This window comes from Pinus tabuliformis, chromosome 6 (assembly GCF_031772625.1).
Source record: "Pinus tabuliformis cultivar Carrire ecotype Pingquan chromosome 6, CPIR1, whole genome shotgun sequence".
NCBI classification, from domain to species: Eukaryota; Viridiplantae; Streptophyta; class Pinopsida; order Pinales; family Pinaceae; genus Pinus; species Pinus tabuliformis.
In genome coordinates this window covers 1,407,755,250-1,407,773,714 of record NC_142292.1, presented here as the reverse complement: position 1 = coordinate 1,407,773,714, position 18,465 = coordinate 1,407,755,250, and the positions used below count along the sequence as shown (strand labels likewise).

At 40.8% G+C, this 18,465-nt stretch overlaps 1 protein-coding gene across 2 annotated transcripts in view; it reads right to left on the bottom strand.

The window, feature by feature from the left end:
- Window positions 1-246: 246 nt before the first annotated feature.
- The window catches only part of LOC149263925 (uncharacterized), a 59,569-nt gene continuing 41,350 nt past the window's right edge, over window positions 247-18,465 (bottom strand). For both annotated transcript variants that reach the window (XM_089426868.1, XM_089426871.1), the window contains exons 5-6: window positions 878-1,107; window positions 247-705 (exon numbers count right to left, since the gene is read on the bottom strand). In XM_089426868.1, the coding sequence (XP_089282994.1) occupies window positions 480-705; window positions 878-1,107 (456 nt within the window). In that variant the 3' untranslated portion in view covers window positions 247-479. The remainder of the gene's footprint in view (window positions 706-877; window positions 1,108-18,465) is intronic.

Genomic DNA, 18,465 nt, shown 5'->3' with positions numbered 1-18,465 from the left:
TGTACATGACAGGATCTAGAAGCTTAGAGCCACCAAACGCAGAGCCTTCAAACTGTCAAAAAGTGTTCTGAAGTATCAGACCTTTATATTAATTTGAATCTGGAAGCATTTATAAATTCCCAACTCCAATACATACAAATTGTTAGAAATTGGTAAATTGCATTTTGTTGTCGCTAGCACTACAGAAGATATTAATCATTAGTGGATCATTTCAAATGGGCAAATGACATTTAACCTGGTACTCTATGGCTCAAATCAATAAGAAAATTTTGATTCCTGCTTCCTCAGAATCAAACACCTTGATCAAGATGACCTTCACTTGAGATGCCCAAGTGGCTGATTCTATCAACCTAGATTGATAGATGGACTGGGAAAAAAATTCAGAGGCATGGCCAATGCTCTGATATTAAATATTAATGTGAAGGCATATGCAACTATTATGCAAGAAATGCTTAGTTAATTGACTTCGGCAATGAAATTTATGATGGCGGAGTTTCATCAAATGTATAAACAGGAATTTGCCAGCCCCTTAGATTCTTTTTGGCATCATCAGTAAGTGCTAGGTCTGATGGTTCCTCTTGAAATGTCTTCACAAATGTTTTTGCACCAGCCAAAATTAAACGCTCCAACATGAAAAGTTGATAGTTGTTTTGCACAACAGTGTCCAGAATATTAGTGAAATTGGAAGAGTATGCAAGCTTGTACCTGAAATAGAGAAATAACAAGACCTCAATCAAGTTTTGAACAGCTAGATAGAAATCTGTAAATTCAACAAATAAACTTGTCTGTCTAGTGCCAACAAACAAAAGCTTGCCAGAATAAAGGTTCATTCATCAACATGGCAGAGATGTATAGGAAGTTGACTCTGAAAACCTACTTGACAGAAAGAGGTGAAAAAAACCCTGGAGTTCTTTCATTTGATGCGATAAAAATAGTACGCCCTTTTGGAATCCAGTCTGCAATTCTCTGAATAATTGCTTCTGGACGAGTATCCCTGTCAAGATGAGGATGAAGTGTTCGATACACACCAAACCTGTCCTTTCTAACTTTGATCTTATCACCTCGCCGCACATGTATAGCATCATAGTCACCAAGGACATTTTTAATCTGCAGTACTCAACACAGCCTGAATAAGCTTGATGATAAAATGCTATAGAATCAACAACTATGTCTCAACTACAACTGATAATAATGCACCCATTTATTCTTCTCATTGATACTTTCATTAATAATGCTATAAACATTGTAATACAGGAAAGAAATAACGCCTTTTCTTGAAATCTATTAGCTTCTGTCCTCATGCACATAGAGTACAGCACATTGTTGATTTTCTAGCGCACAACTAGAAATAATTTTTCTTCTACATGATAACTACTTCCGATGATCAGTTAGCATTAATTTCATATAGCATTTGTTCAAAATCATAAAGCAGTTATACAGAAGAAAATATCAACCAATAAACCTTGAAAGAGCAGTAAAGTAGCCATGAGACAATGAGACAAAGGACACAGAGATTTAGGCCTGAGGCCAGGGCAAAACCCACAAGGGGAAAACCCAAAAATCTTTCCTTATGTGAGAGAGAGAATTTAATGTTCATCAATACATCGGAAGTATTAGCGAGTTCATCTGGGCAAATAATTCTGAGACAGCGAAGAATTCTGGGCTTATTTTGTGTGACAGCAAGTCCTTCTGGACTTCATTCTGGGACAGCAGGTACCCAGTAATTATGGATTTAATACAGGCCAGTGAGTTAGGCTACTGTGGCAATTGGACTAGAGCAGGAAGTGCCAAGCAATTACTCCTGTGTTGACATGCTGGACTGATAAGTGATTACAAACTCTTCCTGTAGCATGCTGCCCACCAACCTGGAAAGAAATAGCTAAGGTTCTATTGCATTAATTTTGTAGGATCTGTCAAGCGTGTTCTATTGTTTGTTTCCTAAAGAATTGGTTAGAGGAATTTGTAATAATTGGATACTGGGGTTCGAATCAGAAGTTGTAAGACTCGTGAATTTAAATTTGGTATTGTATTGTTGAGTTTGGAAACATATTGTCTTTGGCAAATAAGTTATCACTGTCTGCTATAATTGGAAAATCAAAATTTGTGTTTTAAGTAGAATTGTGAAGGGCATCCAATTATGTTGCTCAGGAATCTATACATGAGTATCTGGATCATTTCTGTCTTGCGGAGCTGAAATTTTATATTATTGATTACACGGTGTTCCTTATATCATTGGAAGGCAATTTGACAGTTCAAAGAATATATCAAATTTGATCACGCTACTGAAAAATAAAAATAATTGTTTTTTCTATAAAACCTAGACCAAATTGCCCTAGTCTACTACAGTGGTATCAGAGCACAAGCATCCTGCCAGCTTGTGGTGTATGCTAGTTTATGCCTCCTGAGGATACCAGCAACGTCACTGTAAGAAAGAAGAGGAATACCCACCATTCCGCTATGGGAGACAGAGTAGAACATGACCCTGGTATATTATTCCAGGAATTGATACAAGGGAAACAACAGATGAATCAACTATTGCACCAGCAAGGACAACAAATGCTTCAAGGACAGCAGCAGATAGCTCAAGCTTTGACCCAAGGACAGCAACAAATTGCTATGTTGATCACTCACCTCACCAGCCAACCAAATGTCATTGCTACCAATAGGACAACAACTGAAGGAAGTGGGAATTACAATCTTGTCCCACCTAACAACCCAACCAGCGGCAAAAGAAGTAGCCAACCACTTCTACCTCAATTTACAAACAACCAAGTGCCAGCAGGCCAAGAGGCAGTTGAGCAAAATCAACTCCTAAACAATTATGTTCAAGACTACGCACGATTAGAGGAGGCCACTCGAGCAGCTATGTCCTTCAATGAATACAGTAACTTCCGATATAGGAATAGACCTCGAGGACAGCCCAATGGAGAGCTAGCTCACAAGGTAAGTAAACTCCCTTTACCTTCCTTTGATGGATCGTCAAAAAGTTCGGCAAGGGCTTGGGTACAGAAATTGGACACCTACTTCAGGCTCAACCCCATGGCAGAAACCAATGCCATCCAATTTGCCACTCTACACCTTGAAGGAGAAGCCCATGAATGGTGGTACCATGGTTTGGTCACATTGGGGCATACAAATATTGTTTCTTATGAGGAGTTTACGCAACACTTGATAGACAGATTTGACTGAAAGCACCCCGACATCCATTTCAGGGAATTAGCAATGCTAAAACAAACAGGGTCACCAGATGACTTCATTACAGAATTTGAGCGAATTGCTGTAATGGTGACAGACATATCATAAGAAAGATTAGTCATGCTTTTCATAGAAGCCTTGGTTGAACCATTGCAGGGATGGGTTCGGGCATTTAACCCATCCACCTTCCAGGAAGCAGCTAAGAAGGCTCGAGATATGAGCAAAGCCTCTTCATCCCAAGCCCCGGCTAAACCTTATATTCCCCCAAGAGATAAGGAGAAGAAGCCTCCCCAACGAGAAGGAAATCAAAGGAACAGGTTAGACGATGCAACTCGAAACGAGCTCAGACGTAAGAAGCTATGCTTCACATGTAAAGATCTGTGGGAACCAGGGCATCGTTGTATGGGAAAAGGGAAAATTCACTATATAGAAGTCGTATTCGATGATGAAGATGAGGAAGAAGAAGCACCAACATTAGTTAATGAAGGCCCACCACAAGTAGAAACCAAAGCAGTGGGAACCGAAACTCCTAAGGAAGAGCCCCCTGAGGAGGAAACGCAAGCAGAAGTACAGTGTTGTGAAGGAAAGAAGCCTCGACCCCAAGTCAGGATCGCAACCCTATTCGGCACCCCCAAGTATTACACATTCAAGGTGAGAGGAGTCGTCAAGGGACAATGTATCACTGCCCTAATAGACAGAGGAGCCACGCACAATTTTATCGATGCAGCGCTCGTAACAAGGAGGGGACTCCCTACCGAAGAATTTGAAGGTCTTGATGTGATAGTTGCAGACGGATATAACTTGGACTGCACTCGACTAGTTCCAGGTTTGAGTGTGACTATTGGTAATTATACTTTTGTTAGTGATTTTTATGTGATTGACTTGGCCGATCTCAATATGGTTTTGGGGGTTCAATGGCTATATTCTTTGGGAAGACACACTGTGGATTACCAAGCTCTGGAAAGGAATTTAAAGCTCCTAATGGCAGCAAGGTAGTTTTGAGGGGCATGGCAAATGGCAGGCCACAGGTTGTGTCAGCAAGAAGATTGGAAGCCATACTTCGGTAGGGTGATATATCCTATGCAGCAAACTGCAGGATCATAAATCAAAAGCCCTCTAGTGAGGTCAAGCCATAGTATGCAGCTGACATTCAACAAGTGTTGGACAGACAGTGAAGTGTTCAATGACATTCCCCCAGGATTGCCACCTAAAAGAGGGTTTGAGCATACTATTGAATTGGAGGAAGGAGCGAAACCTGTGATAACTACACCATATCAACATCTAAAAAAAGTTCAAGGACGAAATAGGAAAAACAATCCAGGAGTTGTTGTTCATGGGAAGATCTCGGGCCCTCCTTATTTACAGTAAGACATGGGAAGATCATTTGAGACATTTGGATCATATCTTGAGCATCATGCAGGAGCAGTCTCTTTTCGCTAAGGCATCAAAATGCAAATTTGGATTGACAGAGATTCTTTATTTAGGGCATATGATGAGTGCACATGGAGTACAAGTCCACCAGGAGAAGATTCAGGCCATAGTAGATTGGCCTACACCAAAGACACTAACAAAATTGTGAGGGTTTCTTGGGCTCTACAGCTATTATAGGCGCTTTGTTAAAGGGTTCTCTCAATTAAGTGCACCTCTAACAGATTTGACAAAAAGGGGGGCATTCAGGTGGATAGAAGCAGCTAACCAGGCATTCAACAAACTCAAGGAAATAATGAGCTCGTGCCTAGTACTAGCCCTTCCTGATTTCGGCCAACCATTTGTATTAGAGTGTGATGCATCCGAAGAAGGAATAGGAGCCATCCTAATGCAAAAAGGTCATCCGATCGCATTCGAAAGTCGGAAGCTAGAAGATACAGAAAGACTTTACTCCATATATGACAAAGAAATGTTGGCCATCATGCATGCATTGGCAAAGTTCAGACAATATCTGGTAGGTAACAAATTCGTAGTCAGGACTGACCACAATAGCCTGTGACATTTTTTGGGGCAAAAGGACCTGAATGATCGTCAACAAAAATGGGTAAGTAAAATTCAAGCCTATGATTTCGACATTGAATATGTGAAAGGGAAAAAGAACGTGGTAGTTGATGCTCTTTCTAGGAAACCAACAGCTTGTACCCTCATGAAGCTCACAGAAGATTGGAAGGCACATTTATCCACCGAATATGCTAAGAACCAGTTTGCTTGCACACTTTTCGACAGAATTATCCAGGATGACAGGTACAAAATAGTGGATGACATCATCTACTATAAAGACAAAATATATTTGGTTCCTGAATCTACACTTAAGGAAAAAATTATGAAGGTTATGCATGATATTCCTTCAGTCGGACACCAGGGTTCTTTAAGACATACCGACAGATCCAAGAGTGATTCTCGTGGAAGGGACTTAAGGAAGATGTGATGAAGTATGTTAGAGAATGCCTGACATGTCAGCAAAATAAGGTTGAGTACCTCCCGCAGGGCTTCTCCAACCTCTACCCATTCCACAGCAAAAATGGGAAAGCATATCGATGGATTTTATTACAGGATTACCCAAGGCCTAGGGGAAGGATTGTATATACACTATGGTGGACCATTTGACTAAATTCACACATTTCTTTGCGATATCAGCAAACTACTCAACCAAGCAAGTGGCAGAACTCTTCTTCCGAGAAGTTTTCAGACTACATGGGTTGCCAAAGAACATAGTCAGCGATCGAGATAATACATTCATGGGTGCATTTTGGCAGGAAATCTTCAAACTCGCTGGGACTGAATTGACCCCTAGCACCAGCTATCACCCACAAACAGATGACCAAACAAAAATTGTGAACAAATGGATTGAAGGATATCTGCGCAAATATGTGACAGGTCAGCAAAAGGCATGGGTCAAGTGGTTGTACCTCAGGGAGCATCGCTACAACACCACCTACCACCTATAATTGGAATGACACCTTTCAAGGCTCTATATGGGTATGATGCACCTTCCTTCATCAACAGGATCTTCGGAGACAGCAGGGCACCTCTTGCCAAAGATTGGATTCATGACTGTTAATTTTATATAACAATGGTATGTTTTATGCTTAGGAGCAATTTACTTCAATTTTTCTTATTAACCCAATATCAATTTCCAAATCAGCAATCACATTAACATTGATAGTAAATGCAAATAGAACATAAACAATAAGCACAAGACAAGAGGACACAATATTTGGCAGATGCCAGGGGAAAACCCCAATGTGGGGAAACTCTTTGATCAAATCTTCTTATTATTCTTCAATAGTTCAGCAAAGAGAGAGAATACATCATACAAAATTTAAAAACAGTCCAGTCAAACAGCAGTCAACAGGATGCTCTAACCAAAAAGTCAACGCTAGTCAAACCAACATAGAATCTCCTCCAAATAAGCTCGGTCAAACCTAGTCAACTCGACCTCCAAATACAATCAAAATCAACCCAAAACAGTCCTAAAATTCTCGGTCAAACTTGGTCAACGTAGAGTCAACACTATAGTCAAAAAGTCCTGTGCTCAACGCAGGTCAACCTGCTCCAAATTCCTCGGTTTTCATGCCAAGAGATGTAGCCTCAAAAGATTGGATTATCTGCCTGAAAATCGCAGTCAAAGGAGGTGATTTGACCCTTGGTCAATGCTGGACAATGTCCATGCAAATAGTCCAAAATAGTCCTACGATTTCTGCTTGAAACTTTCGGTCAACCCAAGTCAATGTGAGAAGAAGAAGAGCTGCTCATTTGTTGTACGAACCAATGAGGAGAGGAGAGAGAAACATGTGTTGAGTGATAGTGTCCAAATGAGGAAAATGTCTCTCCTATTTATACACAACGTTGAGGGTGAAGAGACACAACTGTTGAGCTTCATGAGCCTACATTAGACTTCTTGCAGACCATGACAATTTGCACGTGTGAGAGTTAAATTCAAAATCTCACTTCCGCTCATCCAAGCAAGATGATCTTTAGATCAATCTTGCACCTCTCAGAAAGAGGAATCTTATAAAAATATCATCTCCATCATATGATTTGTCCAAGGTGGATATTGGCCCTAGTTGCCAATTTTAACACTCCCTCTCAACTAGGGAGAAATCCACCTACCAAACCATCTATCAATCTGTACCATCTCTGACATCCCAGCTCTGTTGAACCATGAAGAAATAATGAAGAAGTCTGAAGAAGCGATCGAGAGTGTACCATACCACTCTCCACTGACTAAAGTCAGTCCTTGATCCCAGATCAAGCTGTTGAACACCATGCATCCTAGTCATAGGGAGTACGACAGTACGCAATGCATCCATCGGTAGTGCTATGGTCCCTAACCAGCTTTTCCCAACTCATTGGCCAAATGAGAGGTACTTCCCATGAGTCTCAGACTCTATGGGTAGGATATGTATCGGGGCATCAACAGGAGAAGGTGAACCACTCATCCTATGCATATGTCAACTATAGGGGAAGGACTCACCCTACATGCATGTGTCCGGGTAGGGGAAGGTGAACCACTCACCCTACACACATGTCAACCATAATGGGGTATCACTAGGGAAGGTGAACCACTCACCTTGTATCTAATGCACCACTAGGGGAAGGTGAACCACTCACCCTATGGTCGCTAATAGCTAGCTCCAAGAAGTACCCCAAGCCCCCAAGAGCTCCCAGAGCTCTGTGTCCAATTCATACGGGGCCCTCATAAGAGGGTCGTTCCACAACTCCAAGTCTCTCTCAGAAGAATAAGAATTTGACCTTCCCGAGAGGCTTCATGAGAATGTCAGCAACTTGCTCATCTATCCTGATGTGTTGGAGCCTAATTGTTCCCCGTTGTACCATATCCCAGATGAAGTGGTACCTAATATCAATGTGATTGGAGCGATCGTGGAACACGAGATTCTCTGATAAACGAATCCCACTCTGGTTGTCGCTAAAGATCACAATCGTATCTAGCACGTGTTCAAATAGCTCACTGAAGAGCTTCCTCAACCAGACTGCTTCACAACAGGCCATACTCGCAGCAATGTATTCAGTCTCAGCAATGCTTAGTGCAACCGATTTCTGCTTCTTGCTCATCCAATATATAGAAGCAGACCCCAAAGAGAAGCAGCACCCAGACGTGCTCTTACGATCCACCACACTACCAACCCAGTCAGCATCTAAATATCCATGTAGCCCCAAATTCTTAGCAATGTATCTCAGAACATAGTGGACAGTGCCCCAGAGATATCTCAATAGCTAAGTTGCAGGAAACACTGGAGAAGGGTCTGTTTCCAGTCGGAAACGAAACAGAAACGAGGAAACTTGTACCCTACAGCCTGGAAATGCGTTTCCGGCCGTACTGGCCCATTTCTCGAGGAGGAAACGTGGCCAGTACCGCCGGAAACGCGTTTCCAAGTCATACGACGGAGTTTCCTCTTCTAAATTGACTTCTTCTTGTATTTTTTAATTTATTTTTTCGCTTCTAATTTTTTATTGGGCGACTAAAATATCTTCTGGATGCCTCTCAAGTTATTAAAAAGAGGATTTTTTTGAGTGGGGAAACCTAATGTTCAAGCTTATGGCCCTAGTGTTGATATGCAGTTCATGGTAATGTTAAATTCTTAAAGTAAAAGTGACATTCTCCTTTATTTTTCATTTTCATCCTTTTACTTAAATTTTTAACATTACCATGAAATGACTCAGGATGTTTGAGAGTGGTTTCGCCCTCATTGGATTTCATATGGAGAAAGTAGAATTTTAGATCTCACTCAAAATCCAACAGACTTATCTGTTTTTCAGGATTTCAAGATTGGGGGGATTGCAATGTTTCCATTGGATTTTGTCATGTACTAGGGTATGGAACTTGTATTTAATCAAGAGAACCAAGCCCTCTATGCAAGGGAGACTCCCAATAATCAAGAGCACGTAGGATACTAGGGTATGGAACTTGTATTTAATCAAGAGCACTAAGGTCGTTCGACTATGTAGGAGGAGATTCCCAATCAAGCATGAGACAAAAAATTAGAAATTTCTCGTGGCTAGTTTTGGATATTGCTATTTTCATTATGTGATCATTCATGAGTAAATGTGATGTAAATTTAAAGACTTATAGTTTATGCATTGACAATTTAATCGTAATGTAATAAATTAGAATGTATCATATATGCTTTATGATTGTGCATATTTCTTAAATGTCATAATATATATATATATATATATTGCGTTTCCCCGTTTCCAAAATTTGAGGGGGTCAGGTTTCGTACCCGTGCCCGTTTCGGAAACTCGTACTCGTTTCCCCGTTTCATGCAACTTAGCTCAAGAGATTCTTGGCAGCAATCCAATGAATGTGATGAGGCTCGACTATGTATTGACTCAACATGTTCACAGCGAAGCATATGTCAGGACGGGAGTTGACCAAGAACATCAGTACCCCCACAAGTTGACGACACTCGGTAGGGTTCACCAATTCGGGCCCAGCAACACTTCCACATAGCTTCTTGAAGTTGAGTTCCATCGGAGTAGTCACGGATTTGCAGTCCACCATCCCACATCTCTTAAGTAGCTTCACAATATATTTTCCTTGAGAAAGGAAAATCTCACCTGGCTTTGCCAGACCTCCAACCCTAGGAAGTAATGCATCAGTCCTAGGTCCTTCATCTCGAACTCAGAAGCCAACTCCCTCTTGCATTGATAAATGAGAGGGTCATCAATGATCACCTGTCAAAAAGAGATCATCCACATAAAGGACCAGAATGAGAGGTCTATCCTTTTCAACCTTGAAGTATAGGTTCAGGTCAGAATCGCTTCTTGTAAACCCTAGCTTCATAAGATAGTTATCAATCCTCTCATACCAAGCCCTAGGAGCTTGCTTCAAGCCATAGAGGGCTTTCTTCAACCTGCATACATGTGTCTCACAGTTTTGAACTTCGAACCCCTCAAGTTGTTCCACATATACTTCCTCCTTAAGCAAACCATGCAAGAAGGCAGTTTTGACATCCATCTGATGAAGGTTCCATCCTTGTGAGGCAACAAGGGCTATGATCGAACGGATGGTGGTATATCGGGCAACCGGTGCAAATATCTCATCATAGTCTACTCCTTCCTTTTGAGAGAAGCCTCGAGCTACAAATCTGGCCTTGAATTTCTCAGCACTCCCATCAGCTCCATGTTTGATCTTGTAGAGCCATTTCGAAGTGACCACCGACTTATCCTTGGGTCTAGGAACCACATCCTAGACATCATTCTTCATGATCGATTCATACTCTTCGTTCATCGCATCCTTCCAAACCTGTTGCTTCACGGCTTCTTCGAATGTACAAGGCTCAGATTGTACAATAGTACTCATGGCAACTAAGTACCCTTGGTACCTATTCGGCTTCTTGCTTTCACGAAATGTCCCCCTTGGTGCAATGTGCTTCTCGGCATCTTCAAGAGTATCCTTAAGCCACAAATGCCTCTTTCTTGTAGAAGAGGGCTCACAAGGAGGCGGATCTATGGGATCCATTGGTCCTTCAACATCGGGCATCGGTACATCGAACGGAGATTCATCCTACTTTTCTGCATCAACATCATCATTTGTCTTCCTAGGAATAGGAAGATCTCGAATCTTTCTAAGTGCAGAATCTTTATCGAAAGTAACATCATGACTTAACTCCACTTCCCTTTGACCAGGCACATAGATTCTATATGCCCTTGAAGTTTCATTGTAGCCCACGAATGTTCCTTTCTTCCCAGATGCATCTAGTTTGTTTTTTTTCTCTTTCGGTACATGAAAATATACGGGACACCCAAAAATTCTAAAATGAGAAACATCATGTTTCTTACTGGCAATACTTCTTCGGGTGTCTTGAAGTCCAAGGCTTGATGTGGGCATCGATTTTGGACATACACAGCGGTGTTGGCAGCTTCTCCCCATAAAAACTTCGGAAGACCTTGATCATGAAGCATAGCCCAGGTAGCTTCGACGATAGTACGATTCTTCCTTTCAACAACACCATTTTGTTCAAGAGTATAAGCGGTTGTAGTCTCCCTCTTGATGTTAGCTTCTCTACAATAGTCTTTGAATTCATTAGACTCATATTCGGTACCATTATCAGTCCTCAAAACTTTGATCTTCTTCCCTATTTGATTCGACCAAGGCTTTGAAGGAGAAGAACCATTTGAATGCTTCGTTCTTCTTCTTTAAGAAATAGATCCATGTCTTGTGAGAGAAGTCATCCACAAAAATAGCATAATACAAATATCCACCCAAAGATGTAACGGGCATCATACCTGATAAATCAGAATGGACCAATTGAAGAATATCAGTGGTTTGAGTCTCACTTGAGGGGAATGGTCCCCTTGTATGTTTTCCAGCTTCACATCCCTGACAAACACCTTCATGATTCAAGTTGAATTCGAGCATCCCTGAGACCATCTTCCTTACATCGGGTAAGGCTTTAAAATGAAGGTGAGCAAATCTTTGGTGCCATAATTTGGATTGAAGAGAGGTGTCACAAATCATAGCTCCCAATGGACTTCCTCCAACCTGATAGAGACCTTCAACCCTAAATCCTAGAGTGAATGCATCTCTTGGATTCCTTTGCCAAAGATGAACCTTCCCATCAACAAATGACACCTTAAAACCTTTATCTTCCATCACAAAAATAGAAACCAAGTTCTTTTTCAAGTCAAGTACATATAGCACTTCTTGTAGATGAAGGGTTTGACCTTGATTTAAGTGAAGAGTAACAGTCCCAATTCCTTTCACGGGATAGGTGGCATTGTCCCCTAATATGATCTCCATATTTGTCTCCTTCTCAACCAAGTTTGAGAGAGCTTCTTTGTACCCAGTGAAGTGCCTTAAGGCACCACTATCAATCAACCAATGGCCCAATGTATCTGGAGGAGAGGCGGTGGAGAGGGAAGAAATAAGATAAAATTCATTTTGCTTTGCAACATTAACTTCATAATACCTGGAGTTTCTCAATTTCTTGGGAGGACGACCACCTCCATTTCGAGCAGTAGGCGCATTCCTCTTCCCTTTGTTATTGAACTTGTTGTTCCTTTGATTGCCATTGCCCTTGAAATTGTTGTTGTTATTGTTGTCATCATCTCTTGGAGCATCCTTCTTGTGAGGACGCTCTCTAGCGAAGTGGCCAAACCTGTTGAAGCATAAAAACCATGGCTGAAGCAAAAAAACTGATAGCTTGTAGACTTAAATGTTAAAAATACATGAGAGGTATTTGTAATAATAATTTATTATATATAAAATTTGTACAAGTGATGAATGTTTACAATGAGGACCCGCATATATATACCTAAGCAGGTGTCCTTTCGTGAATGGGCATGTCTTTTAGACATGCCTTTTCACTTAACTAATGACTTCTTAACATAATCACTACTTGATTACTTAGTGTTTATATTATTTATATTTACTTATTTTGTTATGAATTCATAACATAGCCCCTTCCTTCAGAAGCTTTGTCCTCAAAGCTTTAATATTGTTGATTTTCTTCGCTTAGTGTCTGTCGTCTGTCTCGATGTATATAATTTTGGCCATCCTCTCGTCTTATAGCTCATCAATGATATTCCCTTATTTATTTTTTTATTTTTTTAATAATAATACTATTTTTTTAATAAGTTCAAAAAAAAAATCATTATTTTTTTTAATAGCTCAATTTTTATTTTTATTTTATTTTTTTTGTCAAACTTTATAAAAAACATGGAGATTCAAAAGAGGACAAGTTATTCAACGAGCACGAGTTTCGAGTGTCTGGCCATTAAACGGAAAAGGGTGTCTGGCCATTACACGGAAAAGCTTATCGAGGGTCTGAGGGTCCATTTGTAGACGTTGTCGTCTGAGAAAAAAAATCGATAGGTTCTCCGGCCCCAAGCTTCTGACCCTTGCAAGTCGAAAACCCCATGACTTCAGCGCTGCATTCTTTAATGTCATCCGCCTCACCCGGGTTCGAACGCAAGACATGAACATTTTCTAGGGCCAACGCTATGACCACCTGCTTCCCGCACCACGCTATTGATCCACGAAGTATCCATCACATATATATATATATATATATATCGAGCCAATTGAACCAACGCACGGCATGCAAATGACCCTTGATCAAAGAGACACTGCTTGACGGTGGGGGCAACATAAAACCAGTGGGATACCGTCGTTGAAAAAGAAATCATAGCTGACCTTGGAGATAATCGCGGAGTGAAGGTCACTCGCCAAGAACTGAACCCCGTCCACATAAAATCTGGCCTTTGGTCATAGTCTACATGTTTAGGTTGACTACTGCTGCTACCCCGCCATTTAGTTGCTAATCCAAGGTCAATGAGGTACAATCTCTTTTCATCTGGTGTCCCAGGCTGACCAAGCAAGAAATTTTCAGGTTTTACATCGCCATGAACATAACCTCTAGAATGCATCTTCTCTAGAATGTAGATAGATTCTACAGCTATGCATGCCACCATCTTTGTAGACATCGATTGCCCAGCAGAATTCCAAGCATCCCATAAACTAGGGCCCAGCATATCCATAACCATAACATAGTATTCGCCCTGACGACCCTTGTAGTGCACACGGGGAACACCATGACTACCTCCAAGAGTGGCATAAATGCCCCACTCAGCGGGAGGGCCATAGTTACAACCTTTGCTGCTCCTGTGTTCAAATTTTAGAGCAACCTCTATGGCACCAGGACCAGTAGTCTGATCAGTGGGACCAGAAACACGACGACCCACGTAAACTTGTCCAAATCCACCATTACCCAGCTTCCTTTCAATCTTATACATAAGATAGCCCCCTATGCTCGCCCTCTCAGGCAGAGGTGCAGTGCTAGCCTCATCCTCGGCACCGGCAACCTTATTAGCACTTTTTCCAACACTTTCATCATCCATCTTGTCTTCATCATCTTCATAGTCCTCTCCGTTTTTAAGATCATCTTCATTCTTATCATAATCTATTTTTGACATAACCTCTTCTTCAAAATTTTCCATATTCATATCATCACCTTCATTTGGATCATCATTCTGATCAAAATCTTCTTCTTATGCTTCTCCTTGTTCCTTCTCTCCATGGTCGCTATCATCTTCCCTATTATTGACTTCCTTTCGACATGCTTTAACTTCTGTGTATGATTTCTCTAAATGCTGAAATGCTTCTTGAATTTAATTAAACTATTCAATGTAATCAGGATGTGAACGTAATGGCACATTGTGCGGTGAACAACGTTCAAAGACTCGCATCATTATATTGTTCGCCATGGCTCTGATACCACTAAAGCATAAAAACTATGGCTGAAGCAAAAAAACTGATAGCTTGTAGACTTAAATGTTAAAAATACACGAGAAGTATTTGTAATAATAATTTATTATATATAAAATTTGTACAAGTGATGAATGTTTACAATGAGGACCCGCATATATATACCTAAGCAGGTGTCCTTTCGTGAATGATCATGTCTTTTAGACATGCCTTTTCACTTAACTAATGACTTCTTAACATAATCACTACTTGATTACTTAGTATTTATATTATTTATATTTATTTATTTTGTTATAAATTATATTCAAACACCTGTTACAATTGAAGCACCTTCCTTTTCTTCCTTCTTTGAATCCCTGCTTGAACCCTTGTCCTTGATTCCTTGGACCAACATTGTTCCTTCTTCTAGAATGAGCGGAGAAGGCAGTAGGATTGTTTCCATTTGAGGGCTTGTCTTGTTCCATCATCCTTATTTCTTCTTGAGTGCATCTGGCCAATAGTTCCTCATATCCCGGAATCCTATCATTGTTAAGAATGGTAGTGTTGAACACATCCCAATCTCTTGTAAGGCCCCCAAGTGCAATAAGAGAGTTCCATGTCACCAATGACTTCTCCAATAGATAAGAGATCATTCTTGATCTCGGTGATCCTCATGAAGTAGGATTGGATGGATTCTCCTCTATCCATCTTGATGTCTTTCAACTTGTTCTTGAGAAAGAGAATTTGTTTTTCATTGTTTACTTTGAACATCCTAGCCAGTCTTTCATACATCTCCTTAGATGTTTCTAAATCAGAAATATATGCAACCAAAGGCTTATGAATGGAATCAACAATAATCTTCTTAACTTTTGTCTCACCTTTCTTGTACTTTGTTTGAATAGCAGTAGTTTCATTTGAGGGAGGCTCAGTTATTCTTCCCTTGACATAGTCCATGGCATCATTCTCTTCCAAAGTCAAATCCAAGATCATCTTCCATGCATGATAGTCAGATTTGTCCTTGAGCTTGTCCTCAGATTTGAAGAAAGATGTAGTCGTCATTGGGACTAGTTCCAAGTCCTTGTTCAACAGCTTCCTTTAGTGATTGCTTGACTTTACTCTTGCTTGGGCTTTGTCTTCAACTTGGGCTTTAATGATACCATGTTAATTTTAGATAACAATGGTATGTTCTATGCTTAGGAGTAATTTACTTCAATTTTTCTTATTATCCCAATATCAATTTCCAGATCAGCAATCACATTAACATTGATATAAATGCAGATAGAACATAAACAATAAGCAGAAGACAAGCCAAGACAAGAGGACACAATATTTGGCAGATGCCCCAGAAAAACCCCAATGTGGGGAAACCCTTTGATCAAATCTTCTTATTATTCTTCAATAGTTCAGCAGAGAGAGTACATCATAAAAAATTTAGTTGCCCAATCACTGTCAAAACAATCTAGTCAAACAGCGGTCAACAGGATGCCCTAACCAAAAAGTCAATGTTGGTCAAGCCAGCAGAAAGTGTCCTCCAAATGAGCTCAGTCAAACCCAATCAACTCGGCCACCAAAGACAGTCAAAATCAATGCAAAACGGTCCTGAAATTCTTGGTCAACGCAGAGTCAACGTTGCAGTCAAAAGTTCTTGTAGTCAATGCAAGTCAACCTGCTCCAAATTCCTCAATTTTCGTGCCAAGAGATGCGGCCTCAAAAGATCGGATTATCTGCTTGAAAATTGCAGTCAAAGGAGGTGATTTGACCCTCGATCAACACTGGTCAACATCCCTGCAAATAGCCCAAAACAGTCATGTGATTTATGCCTGACATTTTCGGTCAACCCAAGTCAATGTGAGAAGAAGAGCTACTCCTTTGTTGTACGAACCAATGAGGAGAGGAGAGAGAAAGATGTGCTAAATGATAGTGTCCAAATGAGGAAAAGGTCTCACCTATTTATACACAACATTGAGGGTGAAGAGACACAATTGTTGGGCTTCATGAGCCTACATTAGATTTTTGGCCGACCTTGACGATTTGCACATGCATGAGAGTTAAATTCAAAATCTCACTTCTACTCATCCAAACAAGATGATCTTTAGATCAATCTTGCACCTCTCGGAAAGAGGAATCCAATAAAAATATTATCTCCATCATATGAGTTGTTCAAGGTGTAGTTTGTCCCTAGTTGCCAACTTTAAAAATGAGAGTCAAGGCATTCTAAAGATACTCAACGAGAATATTCAGGTAGCTCAGAATCGGCAAAGATGTATGCGGATCAACATCAGACGGAGCGCAGTTTTGAGGTAGGGGATCTTGTTTTCTTGCAATTGCAGCCTTACCGTCAATCTACACTCAAGAAGAGCAGGGCAGAAAAGCTGAAACCCAGATTTTATGGACCTTACAAAATTCTCAGGAGAGTGGGTGAAGTAGCATATGAATTAGAGCTACCAAGTGATAGCAGAATCCACAATGTATTTCATGTATCATGCCTCAAGAAGGTAGTAGGCCAGCAAGTCACCACTTCGGTTAGATGAAGGACAGTTGGAATTGGTTCCAAAAACAATCATGGCTGTTTGGGAAAAGAAATTACAGGGAAGAGTAATTCCAAAATACCTCATCAAATGAAAGAATTTACCAGAAGAGGACGCAACATGGGAAGGAGAACGAATTTTGCAGCACCCGAATTTGCAATTGCTTGAGGGCAAGCAATTTCGGGGCAGGGGGGACTATAATGTCCGCAACGAATTAATGACCAAGGGGACTTAGTATCCTATTTTTCCCCATAGGCTATAGTCCTGTAAATAGGGGATAAAAACCCAAAACTTACATTGTTGGGCGAGTTTTGGGTAAGTTGGGCAAAAAAAACCCAAAGTTGGGGCTTTGAATGTGACATACTCAACCACTTAAGGAAGTGAGTCCCCTCATAGAAGTCTATAAATTAAGGAGGCTTGGATTCAATTAGAGGCATCAAGTGTGGATCATTTCATCTGTTTTTGAGCTTTGGCTCAGAGGGTTTTAAGACTCCCTTTCCCTTGTCAATTTCGGTGGTGAAAGATTCCACCCTATTTGACCTTTCTTCTCTCTGTTATCTCTGTTCTGGCACAGGAATTCTTCAAGGGAAAACGGATTTGTCTGGGCTTGGTTTCTCTGTTAAAAAGGGCTTTTGGGAACCCTCTCTTTACTTCTGCGCAGTGCAGAGGTACCTCTATTTTGGGCAGCGAGTCATTTTGGGCGTAGATTTTGTGAGAGAAAGTCCTCCTAAGCATCTTCATGTGGCAGCAATGGCTTTCCTGTGGCAGTTTCTCATCCCAATCACCCATTTGAGGCAGCGAGTTCATATGATCATTATCTTCTGAGGCAGCGAGTTCAATTAGAACTCCCTCTGTGACAGTGAGTCATTTCCTGGGGTAGCAAGCCCATCTTGGCTTCATTCTGTGGCAGCGTACCCATCTTCTGAGATAGCTAGGGCATTCGGGTATTAGCAAGTTCATATGATCACTATCTCCTGAGGCAGCAAGTTCAATTGGAACTCCTTCTGTGACAGCGAGTCATTTCCTGGAATAGCAAGCCCATCTTGGCTTCATTCTGTGGCAGCGGATCCATTTTCTGAGATAGCAAATGCACTGAGGTATTAGCGAGTTCCTCTGGGCAAATAATTCTGAGACAGCGAAGAATTCTGGGCTTATTTTGTGTGACAGCAAGTCCTTCTGGACTTCAATTCTGCGACAGCAGGTACCCAGTAATTGTGGAATTAATACAGGCCAATGAGTTAGGTTGTGGTGGCAATCGGACTAGAGTGGGAAGTGCCAAGCAATGCACTCCTGTGTTGACATGCTGGACTGATGAGTGATTACAAACTCTTCCTGTAGCACGCTGCCCACTAACCTGGAAAGAAACAGCTATGGTTCTATTGCATTAATTTTGTAGGATCTGTCAAGTGTGTTCTATTGTTTGTTTCCTAAAGAATTAGTTAAAGGAATTTGTAATAATTGGATAATGGGGTTGGTATCAGAAGCTGTAAGACTCATGAATTTATGTTTGGTATTGTATTGTTGAGTTTGGAAACATATTGT